Source organism: Archocentrus centrarchus, chromosome 23 (genome assembly GCF_007364275.1).
Source record: "Archocentrus centrarchus isolate MPI-CPG fArcCen1 chromosome 23, fArcCen1, whole genome shotgun sequence".
In the NCBI taxonomy this organism is placed as follows: Eukaryota; Metazoa; Chordata; class Actinopteri; order Cichliformes; family Cichlidae; genus Archocentrus; species Archocentrus centrarchus.
Genome location: NC_044368.1, coordinates 10,788,414 through 10,811,925, shown reverse-complemented (window position 1 = coordinate 10,811,925; position 23,512 = coordinate 10,788,414). Strand labels below are relative to the sequence as shown.

Sequence of the window (23,512 nt, the reverse complement as noted above, 5' to 3'; positions counted from 1 at the left end):
CGCCGCCGCATGCCCCGCGGTCGGCCTCCAGTGACCCCTCCTCGTCGCCGCCGCCGCTGGGAGCGCGGTCGGCCTCCAGTGACCCCTCCTCGTCGGCGCCGCATGCCGCGCGGTCGGCCTCCAGTCTCGTCTCTTCGTCGTCGTCGTCGCCGCCGCCGCTGGGAGCGCGGTCGGCCTCCAGTCTCGTCTCGTCGCCGCCGCCGCTGGGAGCGCGGTCGGCCTCCAGTCTCGTCTCTTCGCCGCCGCCGCAGGGAGCGCGGTCGGCCTCCAGGCTCGTCTCTTCGCCGCCGCCGCTGGGAGCGCGGTCGGCCTCCAGTCTCGTCTCTTCGCCGCCGCCGCTGGGAGCGCGGTCGGCCTCCAGTCTCGTCTCTTCGCCGCCGCCGCTGGGAGCGCGGTCGGCCTCCAGTCTCGTCTCTTCGCCGCCGCCGCTGGGAGCGCGGTCGGCCTCCAGTGACTCCTCTTCGTTGCTGCCGCCGCCGCTGGGAGCGCGGTCGGCCTCAAGCCACGCCACGTCCACGCCGCCGCCGCTGGAGGCGCGGGCGGCCCCCAAGACTGAGTTGCCACTTTTGTGGTTTCCTTGGCAGGCCCCCTGAATGGTGTCTTTGGGGTGTTTGGTCACTCATGTTTTGTTTTTGGACTCTTTTTCCAGCCTTGTGCTGCCGCTTTTGTTTCTGTTCTAGTTCGTTTTTTGGACTTTGCTGCCCTTTTGGCCTTATTGTCTCGAGCCCTCCGTCCTGGTCCCCCGCCTCCCACCCTGGTTGGGGTTTTGTTTTTCGTTGCGGCCGTCGGGAGCCGGCCCTTGAGGGGGGGGGTACTGTCATGATCCTGGGCCGGTGGCCCAGTGCTTTGTGTTCTTTTGGTTATGTTTGGTTATCTCTGATTATGTATGTTTGGTTTCTCTCATGTGGGTCTTCAGTTGGTTATGGGTTTGTGCTTAGTCTGCATTATGTCTTTGTTTACTTCCTGTTTTAGTTTGATAGTTTAGTACTCCCTGTGTGTCCTGTCTAGTTGTCTTCCCTTGTTGATTAGGTAGATTCTGTTCACCTGTGCCCTGTGTTCCCCAGCTGTTTCTTGTTACCCACCATTGCCTTCTGTATGTATTTAAGCCCCTGGGTTTGCTTTGTTCTTTGTCGCGTCATTGATGGTTGTTCTCTGCTGTCCTGCATGTACGTCTGTTTGCTCAAGTCAAGTCTAGTTAGTTTCACGTCTCTCCGTTAAGTGTATGCCAGGGAGAGCTCATGTTAATGTCTGTCAGATTGGGGTAAATAAAGCGAGTGAATGAATTACACCTGTCCCGAGTCTGCTATTTGGGGTCCTCCTTCCTGCCTGCACGGCGGCCTGCCATGACAGTGTGTTGTTTGGTATTGATATGTGTAGGGCATATTGAGAGGTTGTGCCTGACTTGAGTATTTGGTTTCTTGCTCACTCCTTTACATAGTTGCTTGTGTGCTATGTATTAGCATTTTGGGTGAGACTTTATGAAATCTATGGACCGATATGTACAGTAGTTTGTAACAGGAAAAGGGACCTGGGTTCAAACTCAGGCAGGGTCTTCAGGCGGAGTTTACACATTCGCCCATAATCTGAATTAATACAGAGCCATTGGTTCTGTATTAATTTATTGAAATATTTCTGTCTACATAAGTAAATAGCTTGTTTCAATAAAACCTGTCATATTTTGCATAAAGCAGTAATGTTCTGCCCCCCCCCCAAAAAAACAAAACAAAACAAAACAAAACAAACAAAAAAAAAAACACATGCTGTACAACAGAAGAGCCACAGTCTTTGAACAATATTAGCTTTCCTGCTTCTTATATAACTTAGAAGCATCTTTTCCTGCACACTTGCTTGTTGAATAAGTGACCAAATAAATCTTAAGTGGTTAAAAAGAACAATATATCAGTTTGCAGACAAGGCAGCTGCTTTAATTAGCTGGTCAGCTGCAACAAATTAAAATGTATGTAAATATATTCACAAATGTCATTTTAGTTACATTCTGTGTGGTCTCCACTTTTTATACTAACTGCTCACAGCACAATGTCGCTCCCTGACATGTAGGCCACAGCATTAGTCCTTGCATCTCCATGGTACCAGCACTCTGGCAGCGTTCCAGCTGTTGTCAGTCAGATACAACAAGGCTCACTGCTGAGACAAAAAGTAGCTCTTTTGATATTTTCCCGATGGTCACTTTTTATTTAAATATTCTAAAACTATCAATTTGATTTCAGTAGGACTTTAATGAGACGGCTGAACCGAAAGCAAAAAGCAATGCCGAGATATTCTGATGATTAATCACTTGTGTGGAAGCTTCGTGTGGTCACTTCCCGTGGTGCACCACAGCAGCACTCTTTGTCTGATGATTGCGAGAGCAAGATCAGGCCTTTACATATCTTTAGATATCTGAGTTCCCACCGTGTGGTGCCCTTCAAAATGCTGGATGCTGAAACTCCAGCTGTATGGCATCAATAACATCTTTTTAAGTCTCAGCGCAGATAATTGTGATAACAGGAAGACTTTTCCAGATTTGACAGAGCTCCTCCAGAGTTACAGACATCATATGAACGTGTCTGAAAAATGACTCTTTTATCTGACGTTCAGCTGTAATGCAGAACATTGTTGCTCTTTGTGTACAGGTATATTCCTGTCAAAACAATCAGTCAAGAACCTCACAGTCCACTAATATTCAGTTGGAAGCTGCATGGATTTGGATTTTGGTTATAAATGCTTTTCAAAATAGGTGTTATGTGCAACAGAATGAGAAAACAAAACAAAACAAACAGGCAAAATTTGGGGTTTAGAGAACAAGAACTAATGTCTCCTTCATAAGCACACGCACACAACTCACTTCCCACTGCAAGATTAATTCCAGGTCATTAACTTTATTGCCTTTTATTTGCTTTTAACGTACAAAGATCCTTCTTCTGTCCTCTTCTTCAGTTATTTCCATCTTTCAACACCTTCCTTGTTTTATCTCACTAATTGCCTCTACTCTGTTAAGTTCTGCTCTTCACCAATTATGTCTAAATTTGCATATCAGCTCAAGGAGGTTGTGAAGATTTTTCTTCTATCCCCCCCCTTTTTGTACAAGTTACAAAGCCAAGAACAGGCTTTTAGTCTTTGCAAGGTCAGACAAACATTACATAGCACTCAACTAAGTTGTTCATCCCAGTTCATGCTCATCTAATATCCATATTTTCTCAAATGGACACCGTCATGGCTTCAAAGACATTATATTTACAGCAATATGCTCTTAAGGCTTCAAACTCAAATTCACATCACAGATATATTCTCAGCACAGGTGATATTGGTATATATAGGAGTATATTTCCCCTGCAGCACTCAAACAGCAGCACTCGGGGTGAAAGTGATGTTGAAGAGGACCGTGATAGAGTGAAAAGTGTGTGAGAGCACTTTCAATAAAGTGTGCAGTCACAGGAGAGCAGGTAAGGGATAGCAGTCTAATGTGAAAATCACTCATAGTGATTTACTGAGCCTGAATGGGTCGGTGTGTATGTGTATGTGCATGCATGCATGTGACTTTTTGATTGTGTATAGGGAGGCTGTGAACGCATGCAAGTCCATATGTGTGTTGGTCTTCTGCGTTATGGCATCGTCCTCCTCTCCTTATGAAGCAAAATGAATCTCATTCACTTTGCATGTCTTGATGCATAAACAACAACAGTTAAAATGTCTCAAGACAATTAAGCCAATTTGTAGTTATAGATTTGAGTTCCAAGAAATGTGCACCCCAAGGACTCATTTACTGATAACATGGTGTACTTGTTTAGCATGAAAAATTAGATCTTGTTTTCAGCCTGTCATCTACTCATTGGCTGCTTAAAATATGGTTCCATCTGGCTTTTTATTTCTTTTGATTTTCATGTATATCTGTGTGTGTACCTGCCATCGCAGCTTTGCAAACATAAAGTACAATTTGAGTAGCGTTATGCAGACAGATGTGTCTATTTTCCTCCGAGGTCCTGTATGTAAGTCTATGATAATTTGCATGTTTGCGTTTTATGTGTGTTTGTGTTTTCCCATGCAGATGTGTAATTATGTCTGAGTGTGTATGGGGAAGAGATGGAAGGGGGGAAGGAGATGGCTGATGTACTTAGGCTAAAGAGCATCTCGTCTGACATTACATAAACAAGGAGTGACAGCTGGGGAAGAAGGAAGAGAGAGGTGGTGGAGCAAGGAAGTGAGTCATGAAGAGGGCGATCAGGGTGGTCTGACAGTCAAGTAGTTGATAAAGAAGACAATCAAGCCAGACTCACTGCACATAGTATAAGCTTACCTTTTATAACCATTTAAAGATGTCTCTAAATGCTATAATTTGTAGGCAATATGCACAATTTGACCTGATTTTTATCTGTCATTAATATTGCAATTATTAATTGCATTAGTTGTATTAATGCAGTGTTGAGCAATGAAGGTCAAGAAAATTTTGTGTTATCCAAGTTAGGTTTTTTGATATATATATATATATTTATATATATATTTATATATATATATATATATATATATATATATATATATATATATATATATATATATATATAAAGCCCCATGACCTTGCATAAGATCAACAGGGGTAGATCATGGATGGCTAGATAGCTTGTTTGATATATTCTTAACATTTGATGCAAGTGGCAGCAGACAGCTGCAATGTGTAAATGTCTATCTGCAAACCTCTGTGTAGCACCAAGTACTACCACTGCACTGCCAAGCTGGAGCCTTTCAACCAGCCTGTGAAGTCCCCGTTCAAAGGCCCAAAGGGAGCACAAACACACCTTTGACCCGGAGACTCTCGCCTCAGATCATTTAAGTTCCACTCTTACCCACTGTTTATGTTCGTTTACACTTGGTTGGTTATGTTGCACCCTGGGAAGACACCGGGGCCTCATTTCTGTGCTTTACGGGAGCGCGAAGCAACATGCCGCGAGAACAACTAGCTTCTCTTGTTACAGTTGACAACAAGAAGAAACTTTTCTTTTTCTAATTCAGCTTGAAAATCTCCATCATTAGTAGCTGTAATGAGCAGAATTATTAATATAGGGCAATTAACAGGTGGAAGCAATGTTGTTGTAATTACTAATAGAGGTGTACAGTAAATCAGTTAGTAATGCAGGTAAGAGCAGTGGTGTAGTAGTTGCAGTTACACCCACAGGATTAGTGGTGAAAAAAGTAATAGTTGAAGTAGTAGTGGTAATAAATGGTACTGTACTACTAGCGTATGTGGTAGTAGTATAGAAAATATACAGTACCATGCAAAAGTCTTGAGCCACCCTTCATTTCTTTGTATTTTGTTGTGATTTTTTAAAGTGATCTTCCACCATGCAATACCATCTGGAAAGCATCTTATTGGCAACAATTTTCAGCATGACAGTGATCCCAAACGCACTGCCAATGCAGTAAAAGCATACCTGGATAGAAAAAACACACACAGTGGAACACTATCAGTCATGGATTGGCCTCCCCAAAGCCTGGATCACCCAGTTTTGAAGTGGTATTGTCAGTGTGAGCAGAATTTGCTGTGGTCTTACGTTGTGTTATGTCGTGTGCATGTGTGTGTGTGTGTGTATGTATGGCAGGACTGTAGACTCAGCTATCTGATGCTTTTCTGCTGGAGCAGCATGTGTCACAGTCAAGTACTCACCTCATTAACTTCCTTTGTTCACAGTAATCCATCTTAATGTAGAGTGTGTCTGTAAGTGTGCATGCATCCCACTTTTTCCCGCAGTACTGCAAACAGAAGAGATCAGAGGCAGAGGATGATGTCTTGACACCACTACTTTTTTAATTCATTGAGGATTGTAATATCAACTCCATCTCTCTTTAAAACATACTGTCCCTACTACTGCAACTACCACTCATACTACTAGTGCTACTAATAAAAATACTGTAAGTGTAATTTAATAGTGAGCTAATTTGTCTTGAATTGGTATGGGTAAGTAAAAACATAAAACCTAAACCAAGTGATAAAAAGCACTTTCATTCATAGTTGGATTATAATTATGCACTACCTCAACAGACAACCTCACATCAAAGCAAGGAAAACTTTAACCCCACCCCCATGGTATTTCCAAAGTCACCTTTCACTTCAAACCTCATTTCACCTCCAAATTGCCCCCATTGTATTTATCCCCCCTGAACTCATTGGAAAGGATATTTTGCTTTTTTAATTAAAGTAATTAAGCTTGGGTCGGCAGGTAGTTGGAGGATTTTCTGCTCTGAGGCATTGTGTGTGCATGTGTGTATATGTGTGTCTCGGCAGCTGTGCCACAGAGAAGATAGCCGGGCCCAGTCTTATTCCTGGTGTCCGTGCGTGGCTAATACCTGCAGTAAGCAGAGTGGTGATGTGACTGGGAAGCAGATGAGTGAGATTTCTGCATCTTTTATCTTGGGTGTTCATCTGCAGGTTCATCCAGCCCACCAGTGAAGGGGCAACCTCTACTCAACCGCTAGTGAATTTGGCTATGAATTGTAATATGCTTTCCTCATTCCTATTTATCTCCTATGCTCTTTGCTTATCTCATCCCTTCCTCTCTGTGCTTCACAGTTGTGTGGTGGATGAGATGGACTTCTCAGGCATGGAGCTGGACGAAGCACTGAGGAAGTTTCAGGCCCACATTCGTGTCCAAGGGGAAGCTCAGAAGGTGGAACGTCTTATCGAGGCCTTCAGGTACTTACAGCTAGACTTTCACTTTTTTAAGAAAATGTTTATCATACAGTATCCCCATTAAGTAGGGAGCACACCAGCTGCTGTTTCCACAGAGTTGGGGCTGCTAGTTTTGTAAGTAATTATTTCCAACTTTGTTTCATACCTCATCTATCATTTTGGCATGGCATATGAAGGTAAACACTACAATATCCATAAGTCTTGGCTGTCAGGGGCATGAATAATAGAACAAAAAAAGTGGATTCATAGTTGCACAGTCTTGTTATAATTGAATCAGAATTTAAAGGTGCAAACTGTCGCTTCAGCTTCCAAAAAGCATAGAAGTTTAAGCTAAGTTAGGATGCCCCTAACGCCTCAAGAATCTGAGAATTTGGGAAAAATGGACTTGATATTTTCTGAGAGCCAAGTGGGACAATTACTTGAAACAGCTGAAATGATATCCTTTAAAACCACATTCACTGTATGCTAAACCTCTCCCCATCATCTAGTTGCAGTCATTCATTTCAGTTAAGACAGTGAGGTTTAAAAACATTGATTTTCAGCCTGTTTTCCAACTGTGAAAATTCAATTCTGTGCAAAAGTCTTGATCCCCTCCCTGTTAAGCCTGTTAAGCCTTAACAGTGACCTATGAATCATTCAAGCATAAATAGACCCCTAAGTCAAGGGATGAACCCGTGTTCTGTCTATGCATAACAGATAATTTAGAAAAGAACCAAATTTAAATTTTATTTTGAGGCGCTACTAGCAGCATGTTGCAAAAACATATCATTTGTTCCCATTTCTGTATCTGAATCTGTGAAAAATACCAAAGATAACACAGTTTGATGGGCATAAAATAATATTTTTGCACCAATAGGGTAATTCTGAAAGCACCATTAACCAGAAATTTGGCATGTCTCAGCATGATGTGCAAAGTGTCCTTAAAAATATTGAGGAATATGGAGGAAAAAATAAATGATAGGCCTAAAAAAAAAAATACCTACAGCAGATGAACAGTATCTGAAAGTCATATCCTTAACAAATGGAAAAAAAAACCCAGCAACCTCATCAGAAATGGCCTCAGTGGAGAGGTGGTTGTCAAGAAGCCATTCTTAAGGAAGGGAAACAGGAAGAAAAGGCTGAAGTATGTCAAATTACACAAGAACTGGACTGAAAATCAATCAAAACATTTTTTAAAGGGGTCTTGTTTGAACATAAGTCAGCCTTCAAGGGAACTCAAGGGAAAGTTTTAGTTCACAAACTTAGCCACAGTGGTTATGCAGAATAAAACTGGCTAAACAGGTGTAGCAAGAGAACAAGATACTGGGGAATTAATGAACAGTCAGTTTGTAGGAATGAGGTATGCAAAAAGCAGAGAGGTTTGACCATAATTGGCTAATGTACTACTGTTCAGAAACATTGTTGTGCAATGAGAAATAGAAACACGAAAGGAGTTGGATATGAATATTTATCATCTTGAAAGTTCTGTAAAACTTTCCTTATTTGGTAATATTTTTCATACTAAAATGAACTTTTGGTGTGATTAGAATGTGCTTTAAAAAAACCAAACAAAACAAATGAAATACTGTTACTCAAGAAATTACCTCAGGGCCATACTAGTTCAGTTTACAAGTGTTTTGATCATGAAATATTCTTACAGAAAGTAGCACGCAGAGAAGCAAAGATGTGAATGTGTCATCTTTTTTATAATCAGCAAACTTTGATATTCATGCATGCAAAAAGACACATACACACAAACTGCAATAATCTTGGACTGTCATACGTGAACGTTCATTGAAGATGTTTTCCACACACTTAATTCTTTCCCTTCTTTGTGGCTGAACAAAAAAATTGTTGACAATCCACTCCCCCTTCTGAATAGCGAGGCAGTGTAAAATTTCTGGCCACAATTTGCGACAGGGTGACAATTTGCGGTCCAGCTGTGGCTCTGTGTATTAATGCTAACTGTTTGCTGTAGCCCCTCTTGAGTAACAACCACCTGCCACAATTGTCAAGGTGCCCAGTAGGGAGAAACATGGCTGCATTGTCATAAGCAGTGAGCAGAGAGGTTGGCACTGTTAATGTTTGGACATCAGACTGGCTCTGCATGCTATCGGGAGCGGGGGAGAGAGTAGGAGGGAGGAGGGGCTAAGGAGACAGAGACTGGAAAAGGAAGGGAAGGGAAGAAGGGGAGAAAAAGGAAGGAGGGAGGATGGTTTATAAATAACCAGCGTTGCATAACCGCCACTGCCTCTCTGTGCCTTCCTTCCCTTGCTCCTGGGCTTTGAAATGCCTCCAAACACACACACACACACACACACACGCACGCACGCATTACACAGAAAGAGAGAAATCTCAAAAGTAAGTGAAGGGGATTTGAAGCAGCAGTGAAAAACAGCGAGGGGAAAAAAGTGAAAAACACCCAGCAGCCTCGGTATCTGCTGCGTCAGTGTACTAATGAATGGGCAAATATGAACCAGTTCCAAATGCTGCAGATATATTCCGTTCCTATTTTCCTTCCTGCATTACAGTGTGGTATCCGTATATATATTTACTGACTCTGTAATCACTGTGTTATGTGTCTGCCCTATATATTACAGTTATCACTGATGAAGCTTGTATAATTTTGCACTAAAATCCACCCAAGCAGCGCATGATGATGTATTACACCATCCAGAGCAATTTGAAAGAAAAGCAAAATTGCCAAAACCGACAATCAATTCAGCGAGAAGCATCATATATCATTTTACCCTCTCATTTTTGTTTTTTACTTAGTCATTTTCCCATGCCTATCTGTGAGGAGTAAGAGCATACTCAGAAAGCAGCATAAATGGAGGTTTTTCTCACTGCATGGTGCTACATTACGATTCACAGACAAGGGTATAATTATTGGTTACTGACAAGTCACGGTTTTCAGACAGTGAGATGTGAATGAGCATCTGTGTGCCCTGTGATTAACACACTAAAACAAATACAGTATGTGCCACAAAAACACAAAATATTTTGCATATATATATATATATATATATATATATATATATATATATATATATATATGTGTGTGTGTGTGTGTGTGTGTGTGTGTGTGTGTGTGTGTGCTTCTAAGAATTCTAAGAATTGTTACAGCAAAGGAAGAATTCTACCAACACATTGAGTGTGTGTGTGTATATATATATATATATATATATATATATATATATATATATGTGTGTGTGTGTATGTGTGTGTGTGTGTGTGTGTGTTAGAAAGCACATTAAAACTGGGTCAGAAGCTATGAACCCACATGCAACCACACCAGTATGCATAGTGGGTAAAGTACGAAGATTAGGGAAGCATTAGCTATCTTAAAATTACTCCTGAAAAGCAAACTGCTGTAGTTGACTTTTCTTCTTTGTACACAGGCTATGTGTTCAGCTGACTTGTGTTGCAGAATAAGCTACCACATTATTGTGGGTGTTTTGTTATAGTAAAACCCCTCTTCCAGAAAAGTTGGGATGCTTTGTAAAGCGTAAATAAAAACAGAATGCAATGATTTGCATGTCTCATAAATGCATATTTTATTCACAATAGAACATAGAAAACTTATAAAATATTTATACTGAGAAAATGTACAATTTTAAGAAAAAATAAGGTCATTTTGAATTTGATGGCAGCAACACAGCTCAAAAAAGTTATGATGGGGCTACAAAAGGCTGGAAAAGTGGTACTAAAAAGAAACAGCTGGGGGAACATTTTTGCAACTAATTAGGTTAATTAGCAACAGTCATCAGTAACATGGCTGGGTATAAAAAAGAGCATATAAGAGGCAGAGTTTCTCAGAAGAAAAGTTCAACAAAAGTTCACCAATCAGCAAAAAAACTGTGTCTATAAATTGTGGAAAAATTTCAAAATAATGTTCCTCGATGCAAAATTGTGAAGACTTTGAATATCTCATCATCTACAGTAATCATAATATATCATCAACAGATTCAGAGAAACTGGAGAAATCTCTATGTGCAAGAGACAAGACCGAAAATCGATACTGGATGCCTGTGATCTTCAGGCCCTCAGGCAGCACTGCATTAAAAACAGGCATTGTTCTGTCATGGAAGTCACTGCATAAGCTCAGAGAACACTTCCAGAAATCACTCTCTGTGGACACAGTTTGCTGCGCCATCCACAAACTGCTGTCTACTCTTGGCCGAAGCTCATTTAGAATGGACTGAGGCAAAGTGAAAAACTGCTCTGTGGTCAGATGAATCAAAATTTGAAATTATTTTTGGAAAACATGTATGCCACATCCTCTTGACTTAAGAGAAGTGAGACCATCTGCTTGTACTGAAAGGTATATACAGTAATATATATGCTCCCATCCAGATTGTATGTTTTCTGTTTAAACATTTAATATGTTTTCTGTGAAAAAATATGGGTTCGTGAGATATGCAAATCATTACATTGTTTCTTTTATTTACATTTTACATAATGTCCCAACCTTTTTGGAAATGAGGTTGTATAAAAGTGGTAACTGACCAGTCATATTCAAGGCAACAAGTTTTAAACTGATAACTGCTAAAATTGACCTAACCTAGCAGAGACCACACAGCCTGCAAAGCATGAGACCCAATGAGTGCATTACTTTAAAAAATTTACCACAGTACTGCCAACTGCACTGCTTCATAGAGTGTCTCGCTGTCTAAATTCTTCTCATACAGCCTTTCAGTAACATAAAAACTTAATTTACTTCACAGTGTGAATCATTCAGATAGATTCAACATCAGATCATGCCCACTGTGTTCTCTATAGCGAATGACCTATATAATGTAATTTGTTAAGTAGTCCTTATCCTTGAAAATGCAGCAACTGTACAGGTACCTGACTACACAGAAAACCTCGCTGCACTTAAAACATCTTGTGTTTGGTGATATGTTTGGAGCCCTGTGTGCAGTGTTGCATTTAAAAAGAACTAGCACTTTATAAAAAGCAACTCTGTTTACATATGCAGACAATAAGTACTGCATCCCAGTAACAGTGCAGTGCAGTTAACTGTAAGCTTGAATCCCCAGTAGGGATTGGAGGAGAGTGCAGAAGGATGTGTGAGTGTGGGGGCAGAGCTGCAGGGTGACACTTTCTGATTTGTTGACCACTTCATCAGCTGAAAGAAACATCAGGAAGCAGCACAAAGAATATGTACTGTCTTGTATTTTTTAATGTATTTACTTATTAATCATAATCTATTCTGTGCACTGTATCCCCTATTTTTACACAATCCCACAGAGACATTACACTCAGTTAATGCTCTCCAGGATACACCGGTCAAGCATAACATTATGACCACTGACTGGTGACTTGAATAACACTGATTGTCTCTTCATCGTGATGTCTGTTAGTGGGTGGGATATATTAGGGAGCAAGAAATCATTTTGTCCTCAAGGTTCATATGTTGGAAGCTGGAAAAATGAGGAAGCAAGTTTGACAAGGGCCAAATTGTGATGGCTAGACGACTGGGTCAGAGCATCTCCAAAACTGCAGCTCTTGTGGGGTGTTCCCAGTCTGCAGTGGTCAGTACCTATGAAAAGCATTTGAAGGAAGGAACAGTGGTGAACCAGTGACAGGATCATGGGTGGCCAAGCCTCATCGCTGCACATGGGGAGCAAAGTCTGACCCGTGTGGTCCGATCCAACAGATGAGTTACTGTAGCTCAAATTGCCAAAAACGTTAATGCTGGCTCTGATAGAAAGGTGTCGGAATACACAGTGCATCTCAGTTTGTTGTGAATGGGGCTGCATAGCTGCAGACCATTTAGAGTGCCCGTGCTGACTCCGTCACCCACCGAAAGCACCAACAGTGAGCATCAGAACTGAACCACGGAACAAAAAGAAAGTGTACTGATCTGATGAATCACATTTTCTTTTACATCACGTGCATAGCAGAGTGCGTGTGCATCACTTACCTGGGGAACACCTGACACCAGGATGCACTATAGGAAGAAGGCAAGTCAGCGGGGGCAGTGTGATGCTTTGGGCAATGTTCTGCTGGGAAACCTTGGGTCCTGCCATCCATGTAGATGTTACTTTGACACATACCACCTACAACAGCATTGTTGTAGACCATGTACATCCTTTCATGGAAACAGTATTCCCTCAGAGAATACTGATGCCCCTGCTGCAAAGCAAAAATGGTTCAGAAATGGTTTGAGGAGCACAACTGTCATGGCTAAAAGGCCAACACTTAATCTTTTGGACCCAAATGCAGCACCACTACAAACACAAACTGTTGTTTTAAATAGATTTACTTTACTTGAAGGGTTCAGTGAGTAACCAAGGGGCATGGGGGGAATAGGGAGGTTCTTTCCGAGCCAGGTAAGCCAGTGTCCGCTGAGATGGAGAGGAGATAGAAGTTAATCCAGTGGTCTGGTTTTTACACAGTTTATGCAGTATGCAGGAAAGCTTTCTTGTGTTCCTTGAAAAGGTATCTGGGGGAGAAGTGGCAAGGCACAGGTTGTGCCTGAGAGGATTACCACTGGAGGGTGAGCAGGCAAGTAGCAGTTGAGCAAGGGTTTCCAGCAAGAGATGGTGTTCCAGCTTATGGAACAGGAGGTTAGTGAAAGTGGGCAAGAGCTCTTCAGACAGTGAGGCTTTACTGAGGATACAGGAAACAGCAGTCAAGGTTGCAACAAGGAGCCAAGAGTGAGCCTGATTACCACATTTGGGAGGCAGACAATCTGGTGGAGAGTGGACACAGGAGCTGGTCCCTTTATACGGTGACTGATGAGACTAATGACACATGGGTGGTTTGACTGAAGAGCGGAAGTCAGGCACCCCACCCCAGAGGGGTGTGACAGCTTGCTCAACCCTACAGGCTTGGAGGAAGGGGGAGCAACACAACAATGCCAGACTATGACAACAAAGAGGTTGAGGTGTTGGCTTGGCCTCCAAATTCCCCAGATCTCAGTTCAATCGAGCATCTGTGGGATGTGTTGGACAAACAAGTCCGATCCATGAAGGCCCCACCTCGCAGCTTACAGGACTTAAAGCATCTGTTACTAACATCTTGGTGCAGATACCAGAGTGCACCTTCAGTGGTCTAGTGGAGTCCATGCCTCGATGTGTCAGGGCTGTTTTGGCAGCAAAATATTATTAGGCAGGTGGTCATAATGTTATGCTTGATCATTCTACACTTCTTAGATTAAGGAGATATTTAGGAAACCAAATCAAATTGAGCCTGGCCTCTGTTGTGTTTGCTTATAGAAAAGGTCTCTAGGGAAGGGATTTCACATTTCAAAATTCATATGCTGTCTGTCCTCCACAATGACAACCTGCAAAAAAAAAAAAAAAAATGCAATGACTATCTTTGGATTAGGACTCGACTTTTTCAGGATTTCTGGGTGCTTATTACAAATAAAAGGAAGGATGAAACGCTTAAAAGAAGGTCAAATACTTTGTTTTTGTCAGCAACAGCACCTTCAGTTTTTTGTTTTTTTTTTGCATGACCCATGTAAGTATTCATTCCAGTAAGAGAACTGTGTTTGAGAGGAGCACACACAACCTCACCAACACAGTTGTGCTGAAGGGCAGCTTACAGCTGCATGTGAAGTCACCAGCAAAATTGAAGCCATAACTTTTACACTCAGCTCATGTTATAAATTTAATACCATGCAAGGTGTCCCCTTTAATTTCTGAGGATAGTACTTTCTATATAGGTCCTATTTCCTGTCCCACCCTCTGTCATTCCTACGTGGATATACCATCCTTCTCCCAACCCACCGTTACTCTTTTTCCTCTTCTATATTTTATCTTACATAAAACATGTAATGTTTCTCTTTCTTCAACCATTTTCCCTTAGATTTTGACTGTTCTGTGTCCCTGCTTTTTTCTTTCTTTTTTTTACACCCACAGTCAGCGGTACTGCATGTGTAACCCTGATGTTGTGCAGCAGTTTCACAATCCAGACACCATCTTCATCCTGGCCTTCGCCATCATTCTGCTCAACACTGACATGTACAGCCCCAATATCAAGCCTGACCGCAAAATGCTTTTGGAGGACTTCATAAGGAATTTGCGAGGTAAGGGGTGTCAAGGTCACATTGAGGTCGCATTGTGGGATTGCTTGCATCTGAAGATGAACATTAAGGGTGTTATAATGGCATTAATTAGTAGCGTTGATCTATTACATTTAAATTTATTAATTTATTCAATTATTATTTCCCCTTTTATTTTTATATCTTCTTTAAATTTCCATGTGATGCTTGAGTTATTTCATTATTTTTTTATATAATTTTTTTTTCAGTTTTGGAATTTGACCACTTTATTGGATATCTCCTAGTCAGCCAATCACATCTGCTGAGATTTTCCCACAAAACTATCTCTAGGGTTTACAGGCAATGGTCCAAAAAAGAGAAAATGTCCAATGAGCAGCAGTTTTTTTGGGTGAAAAAGTCTTGTTGATGTCAGAGATTAGAGGAGAATGGCCAGATGGCTTTAAGCAGATAGGACGACAACAGTAATTCAAATATAACCACTCATTACAACCAGGAAAAAGTAGAAAAGTGTTTGTGCGTGCAGAACACACTAAGCCATGAAGCAGATGGTCTACAGCAGCAGAAGACCACACAAGGCTGCACTCCTGTCAGCTGAGAGCCGAAAACTACAATTCGCATAGGCTCCCAAAAATTGGACAGCAAGGACAAGGTTGGAAAAACATTGCCTGGTCTGATGAGTCTCAATTTCTGCTGTGACATTCGGACATTAGGTTCAGAATTCATTGTAAACAACATGAAAGTGTGGATCCATCCTATTACCAACAGTTCAGGCTGCTGCTGGTGGTGTAATGGTGTAATGGTGTGAAGGATGGTTTACTGGCACATGTCTGTCTCTTTATGACCACAATATACCCATCTTCTGATGGAATGGGAGATTCACATCATGGATGTACAGCTGACAAATCTGCAGCAGTTGCATGAGGAATGTTTCCAGCACTTTCCCAAATCTATGCAATGAAGAATTAAAGCAGTTCTGAAGACAACTTAAAAATTTTTTTTTTTACAAAGTTTGTATTTTTCTAGATGAAATGTTAATGGATCGATCAGGAAACCTTCCCTAAATTCCTCTGTCTGCCCAATAACTTCTGTTGCGGATTCCTGTTGTGGAGCAGATTCCAGATGACTCAGAAGAACTGAGTGTCCAACAGTTTCAATCAAACCTCCCTGCATAAATTCAGGGGATAAAGATTAGGTTACATTTCTCTTCCTGCTTGATTTGCTTCACATAGTCACTCAGAGCGACACTGACAGAAAGCACCTGTAAATCTCGTCTCCAATATGCAGACAGATGCTCATTCGGCAAGCGCTGTGGAAGGAGGCAGAAGCGTCATAGTTTTGCTCTCCCTCTGTGCAATCAATCAGGGATTGCTGAGGTCGATGCATAACAACTTTAATAGATTCATCCAGACTTTTCCTCACAATTAAATTAAGTTGGAAAATCAATTTCAGCATCTCATGCAAATTAAGATACGCCACTCTCTCTTGGCCTCTCTATTTGTCTTCTTCTCATTTTTTTCTGTCTCCCTATCCATTCTTTTGTTTGGTTTGGTTTCAGCCAGAGTATTGTGCTGTCTGTTTATTCTTCTGTCTTTACTTGTTTATATTCTGTTTCTCCTCTTTTCTCCTCCAGTGTGTCTGTCAAACATATTGACGGAAGAATACATGTAGTTCATGCAGCTAATTGGCTAAGGTGAAAGGCAATTATGGACCAGAAACCAATAGTAATGAAGAACCATAGAACATTCATTATCTCAATTAAAACAGACTGTCAGTGTCAAAGCTATTCCGCAATAGGGCAACACAGTATAAACCAGCTTAATTAATCTAGTAAGCCAACTTACTGAAAAACTGTAACATCTTAGTTATTGGATTCTTTTCTGTTTTTCTTTTCTTTCTTTTTTTTTAAGAGAAGATGGTCTCAGATTTTCAGAGTACATGCATTTCCCTTCCTGAGTTCTTGTGGCAAGCTGGCATTCATCAGTACACCGTGTGACAAGCCAGATTTATGCTTGAGGATGATGAGCACAAGCAGGGAAGATAAAAAAGTTGATGTGTGGCTCAGGTTGCAAGGGAAACATGAGTAATACCTGACTCAGACTACAGAAGTTTTAGAACGCTTTAGCCCTCCTGGTATTCAGCAGATAAATGTAGTCCAGTACCTTGGTCACTACTGATGTTTAGTCCAGAATATCAAGTATTGTGAGGGGTTTAAAGAACCAATTTAAAAAAAAAAACCTCCTGAACTGTTTTGACTGTGACATTTGATTTATTTATCTGATATTTAGAGGTTCAAATCTGGGTGATTACAATTATGATTGAGCACCCTGCACAAAAGCCAGTGGAAGATAGAAAGAAGAGAGAAAGAAAGAAATGAGAGTATTTGGTGGCCGCAAAAACAAGTTCATCTACTGTGTACTGGTTTCTCTGGACCAGCTAATGGTGTTGCTAAGCAACTGTAAACATCCTAGCCCTTGAGGTTAGCTAGCACACTTCTGTTGACAGATATGATTAACAGTGAAAATCTCACCTTCAGTTCTTGCTGAAGAATATGCAACCCCTGTTAACCACGTCTCCCCAAAGTATTTTCTCATTCCGAATCATTTAGCATACGTACTGCGGTCTCCATTTGCGAAGTCGTGCATTGCTCTGTCTTGCAGAATAAGATTAATAACACTCCTGGAGTCGGAGCCTGGTATGCGTGTACGTGCTCGCACCTCTCTGAGGCTGTGCTTTGACACCGAAACATGTCAAGCAAATTTCAGTGTTGACATGCTCGCAATGATGATGCTCGTACCCTGATACATTGTAAGGAGGTACAGTACAGTATAGTGTTTACCACATTCATCAGTAGTTCTATGGCAGGCCATAAAATCCGTTTCACCACACTTACATTCCAGATATCTGAAACTGATTTATGACTAGACGTTTTAGTAAATTAAGATATCTCTATATTATATTTTGACTAGACAAAATACGTATTTGAGATATCTCTAATCACATTCTGACTAGTAGAAATGACGTCAGATTTAAAACTGTGAAGTGACAAAGAAAAAGAGGTAATCTGAGACATTCAACAGCAAAAAAAGAAATGCTGCTTATTAATCTGACAGTTTGCACACTTTTCCCTCTGGTCATCTCCTTCTCTCCTCCTGACTCCACAATGCGCAGTGATGCCTCAGCGGTGTCCCTCGGTACCTCACTGACACAGCCATCACTTGTGAGTGCTTCATTTTCTCCAAACACATCCTGCCCCATTGAAGGCTCAATGTACCACACAGCGCGGCGCAGCTGTATCGATATAATGGGGAGCATCTCGAGGGCAACCTTTCAGCCTAATGACATGCAGTTTTACCTGCTTCAAAATGTCGCGGCCTTGAACTGCACTGCGTTCCTGGCAGAAAATCTTCCAAGAGATGAGGCTGGGTCTTAACCTTTCACTTGCCAATTAACCTCCTTTCACAAGGCTTTCTGTCATTAGTTAATGGAAACAGTGAAAGAAAGAAAGTGACAGAAGGACACATGAGGGGACTGAGAGAGGGAGCGCTTTTTGTTTTTCCAGTTTTTGCACAAATCAAATGAAGAACCAAATAAATATATGTAGTAGTGTATGTTTACAGGTCTACACAGTGTATTTGAATTCTTTGCTGTTTATATTTATGCCAGCCTAGTCACACTTTGGTTCATCTAGCACTGTTAAAAAAGCTGTCATGCCATATCCTTCCAGATCAGCGTGGCTATTCAGCAAAACTGTAAAGCAACCATGTTGTAAAGTGTGTGGACTTATGAGTAATCACTCACTTCCTGTCTTAGGTGTGGATGATGGAGCAGATATCCCCAGAGACATGGTGGTGGGAATCTATGAAAGAATACAACTGAGAGAGTTGCGCTCCAATGAAGACCACGTCACCTACGTTTCCAAGGTTGAACAGTCCATCGTAGGCATGAAAACAGTAAGGACAAACTAATATATCCTCGGAAGCTTGCCGCAGATTCAGCTTATTTGATACACTTGGATTAATTTACTCAAAGATGAGTGAACTTATTTTTTTTTTAAATCACGCATAATATACACATAATGCAGTCACTGAGCTCATTGCCAAATGTGAATACAATTACGCACACACAGACACACTTGTTAACTCCATGCCAAGTTACTCACTCATTAGTCAAGCTCTTATCACTATCACCTAGCCTTAGTGGCTTTAACAGAGCACATTTATTAGTCATTAAATGTCTCATCAGCAGCTCAATCATTACCTCAGGTCATTACGCCAGCCAGATACATCATTAACCACCGCTATCATTAGACTCATTTTTTAACAGTTTAAGGTTAAAAGACTTTAATGCAACCTCATTGCACATGAACTGAAATATGTATCTGAACATAACACTGGAGGTTCTTTAGTTAAAATTCAACCTCAGAGACATTTGGTGCAGTTTCAGACTGAACAAGTTTGAAACAGACAGAGAGGCAACATTTGGCTTTATAATTGACTAATTACACTGATTCATGTGGGAATGTACTATCTGTGCCCAGTCATAACACTGAAAGGCTTTTTTTAAAAAGCTGCTACGGTTAAGAGACTCCTGTTTGAATCCTATCAAAGCCGAAGGCCTCCCAATCTTATTTTTTAATGAAATATAGATAAGACAGGCAGATTTTTCCCCATGGATGCTTAGCTATTCAACACTGAAAACCCATATTTGCACCCAAATACAAGAGTTAACTTGAAATATTCCTTCAAATGTTTGCATACTACAGTTTAAAACTACGATGAGTACTGTGGTAAAGATTAGATTGCTCAAAGTTGCCATGTTACATTAGTACAGTCACCGCAAAAATGTCGATTCTTTCTACATATCAGGACAAAATAAAAATTTGTTCTCACCAAGTCTTAAAATTATTACAATAAATTCAACTGATGGATGGATATACAACCTTGGATATACATGTGACATGTTACGTCGTATCGTTATTATAAAAACTAGACCAAAATATGGAATCAGTGTGTGAAAAACGAAATATACCCCATGATTCAGCAGCTTTTAGAACCACCTTTGGCAGAAATAACTTGAAGTTTTCTGCATGAATTTATCAGTCCATCATTGTAGAGGAACTTCAGCCCACTCTTCTTTACAGGATTGTTCCAGTTCATTGAGGTTTGTGTCATTCATTTATGCAGAACTGTGGTCCTACCACAGCATTTGAATCGGTTTGAGGTCCGGACTTTGACTGGGCCATTGCAACGCCTTGGTTCCTTTTTTTTTTAGCTGCGCAGTTGTACATTTGCTGCTGTGCTTGGGATCATTGTCTTGTTGCAAGACTCAATTTGGGCCAAGCTTTATACAGAGGAGTTCATGATCAACAATGACTGCATGGTGTCCAAAACAAGCCAAAATCATCACTCCTCCACCACCGTGGTTGTCAGCTGGTATGAGGTGTTTGTTCTGATATGCTGTGTATGGTTTTCACCAAATGTGGTGATGTGTATTATGGCCACATCTCCACTTTGTTCTTGTCTCCCCAAAGGACATTGTTCCAGAAGACTTGTGGTTTGTTGAAAGGCAACTTTCCAAACCTAACCCATGCTGCCACACTCTTATCAAAGAGAAGAGATAAGCCTTCCAAGCAAGCTATACTTATAGCTATACTTGTATTATCATGAACTTTACACTTAACATGCTGAGGCCTATAACTGCATGATGGAATTTAGCTCTTAACAGTTGATGTGGCATTTGAGCACATAGATTTGTAAACTCATGTTGTTTCCAAATTGAAAAAAAAAAAAAAAAGCCCAGCTCTCAGGTCCATCCATGTCACAAAAAGAAATGAATGAATCTTTGTGTCTTAATTAGTTTTAAACATTATCCAGCCTTTACTTTCCAATTGACATTGAAACTCTGACATTGAAAGTCTTCTTTCCATCTTTTTTTTTGGCTTGTGCCTTTAAGTGTGTCTGAGTGATCAATGAGTAGCCATAGGATGACAGAGGGACTGCTGTCAAAACCAAAACGATGATGGATTGTTGTGACAGGAAGTGACTATTGCTGCCAATGGCAGCTGTCTGCCATAAAAAGAAAGAGACTTACATAAAGTCTCTTCTGTAGAAATAATAACCCAGCAACGTGTATGAGTCTCTATATTGTGAATTCTAAGCATCTTACCTAGTGATACCCAAAGAGGAAGTGACACAAATGAGATGAATTTTCCTGTATAACTAGTAAATAATTGATGATTTGGTGAAAGCTGTATTACAGCCCTTTATGAATGTGATGAGGTAGCTTTACATCCAAACGTGAACATTTTTCATAATTCATTTTTTATTTGTGAAGTCAGTCATTTGGTTATGAATATATTAGCAATCTCTTGTCAAGCAGTTTCTTAATTATACTTTTTTCTTTTTTTTTTTTTTTTGGAATGAGCAAGAGGCATTTCAGGCTAATGATGTCTTTACATGTTTCTGACATTAGTATAATGAGAAAGCAGCCTGGCTGTGGAAGGCTGGGCTGGAGTCTCTGTGCCCTGCAGTGATGAGAGCGCAGGAGGAAAGGAGACAGAGGCTATGCGTGTACTCAATGCATTGCAAATTATTCACTCAGAGCAGAGGGAAGGAAACTTTGAAATACACGCATTGAAAATTGAACAGAGGCTGTGTATATTTGTATTATACCCTGAAGAGGGATCAACTCCACATCTACTGACTGTCGTTCTGCCGCTGTTTGGATTTCTGCAGAACACGGAAAGCTGGACCAGACAAGGCAGAGACAAGCATGTGGAGGGGTGACAACATGATTAGATCACTCCTCCGAAGGCAGCCTTTTTTTTTTTTTTTTTTTTTTTCCACAGTGTAATCTGCTTAAACTTGAAAAAGTAGTTTAGTTGAAGAGGAGAAGCCAGACCTTTCGGGACAACAGGAGCATTTTGTGAATAGAAAAAAATAGAAAAAAAAAAACTTTACATCATAACACTTCTAAGTGAAGGGCATTGCTGCTGCCATCTTTGCTAATAGAGTTTGGTCTTGTGTAGGAGCCAGTAATTGTACAACAAGAAGTATTTTGCTGGAAAAAAAAATAACATGATTTGGCAACAACTCATAAAAATTTTGTACAAGTGGCCTGTGGCAGAGCATCCCTCTTGGAGGACTACTACAGCTACTAGAATCAAGCAGAGCAACCATCACTGTAAGAACACAAAAGCTTAGAATGAAATGTGCTCAAAATATGAAGTAGGCAACACTAGAAAGTGAGTCTTAAATTATTCCTCCTGTTTTCTTCCTCTTCCCATTCCACTAGCAATAAAAATGAATTTTGTTTGGACTGTTGCAAAGATGCCAACAACTTGCTTTCAAGATGTATTTGTTTCCAGTGTTTTATTGTTATATTAAGCTGGGATTTTTCCTTTGCCAAGAGGGAACCCCAAACTTCAGACAGACACAGTTAAGTAAAGAATTCTAAAATGTAAACCTGGATTTGTGGACATCTTCTCCTCGAGGGCGCACAGATTCTATTTGTCAAAATCTTAGCTCAGCTTTATAACAGCACTCACTCTTAGCTGTTGCTCTAATTACCATCTTTAAGTACTCCTAAGACTGAGAGGTCAGTGTCTTTGTCACTAAGTTGTCTCATTTTGTGCTTAATGGAGTGTATTTCTACTACAGCAGTTTTGCACCTCACTTTTTTTTTTAGAAGAAATTTGGATTTTCCTCTCTTGGTTTTTCCTTTTTCTGGTCTTTTGAATTATTTTCAAGCCTCCCATGAATGACTAAAAATCTAGTTTTTGATGGTTGTGTCTTTCTTTGTCTTCATCTTCAGGTTCTCTCTGTCCCTCATAGAAGACTAGTGTGCTGTAGTCGACTATTTGAGGTAACAGATGTCAACAAGGCCCAAAAACAGGCAGCACACCAGCGAGAAGTCTTCCTCTTCAATGATCTGCTTGTGGTAAGTACATGGAAAGCCTTACACTTTATTAAATTGGCAATCATGATGCGATTCAGTAAAAAAAAAATACTGTTTTCATCCTGAATTGCTTTTTGCTTCTGCTGTAGACAATCTAGCTTTTAAGTTGGTTATTTAGTTATGACAGCTCTAGGTTGGCTCTAGTCACTTCTCAGTACTTGTCTTCTTTTTTGATGTTTCATAACTCGGGTGTGTCCAGCCATGTCTTTTAATTATAGTAAGCAAATAATAATAAGCACAGCTCTGTCCTCTACAGATCTGCTTCAAAGGCTCCTAATATAGTTTCATTTCACTTGAGGCGCGGTACAGATTAGCTGCTCATTTGATCCAAAGTTGTATAGATGGGGGAATTATGAAAGGTTTGAATGTTGGACATAATGTTCTCATTAGGAGGCATATAGGAGTTATCTATCCAATGTATTTAACTGTCCTCACAATTATGTTAAATGCTGATTTCAGTCTGGCAACATACACCAAAGGAAAAAAGCAGCATAGCAATATTACTTCACTTTCTATGGAGGCATAAAAGTAATTGGGACCTGCAGGAAAGGTTGTTAAAAGTCCAATTTGAAGTAAGAGACGAAAGAGGCTATCTTCCAACATCACAGTGCAGTTCTGTTCATTTGGCTCTAAAAGTTAACGGAGCAATACATTTCGCAGGGACGTTTCCTTGTGACGGCTTTGAAAGCAGGACAGAAATTGTCTTTGAAAGATTTCCACTTTGGGATGAAAGTGATGGGGGCTTTTCTTTGAATTTGGCCCCTATTACAGCAGCCTGAAAATGTAAAGAAGTATTTAATGTGCCAATGTGATGTATTGGTTTAATACGCCTTGCCTGGTAAATTATGCCTCACAGTAGCGTTGCAAAACAGATTTGCTTC

The 23,512-nt window shown here is 40.6% G+C and overlaps 1 protein-coding gene across 1 annotated transcript in view; it reads left to right on the top strand.

Annotated features, from left to right (window-relative positions):
* iqsec3a (IQ motif and Sec7 domain ArfGEF 3a) overlaps nucleotides 1-23,512 on the top strand; it is a 131,774-nt gene that overhangs the window by 90,077 nt on the left and 18,185 nt on the right. Inside the window, exons 6-9 of the mRNA XM_030720436.1 lie at nucleotides 6,560-6,682; nucleotides 14,533-14,699; nucleotides 18,486-18,625; nucleotides 22,488-22,613. Coding sequence (XP_030576296.1) covers nucleotides 6,560-6,682; nucleotides 14,533-14,699; nucleotides 18,486-18,625; nucleotides 22,488-22,613 — 556 coding nt within the window. The remainder of the gene's footprint in view (nucleotides 1-6,559; nucleotides 6,683-14,532; nucleotides 14,700-18,485; nucleotides 18,626-22,487; nucleotides 22,614-23,512) is intronic.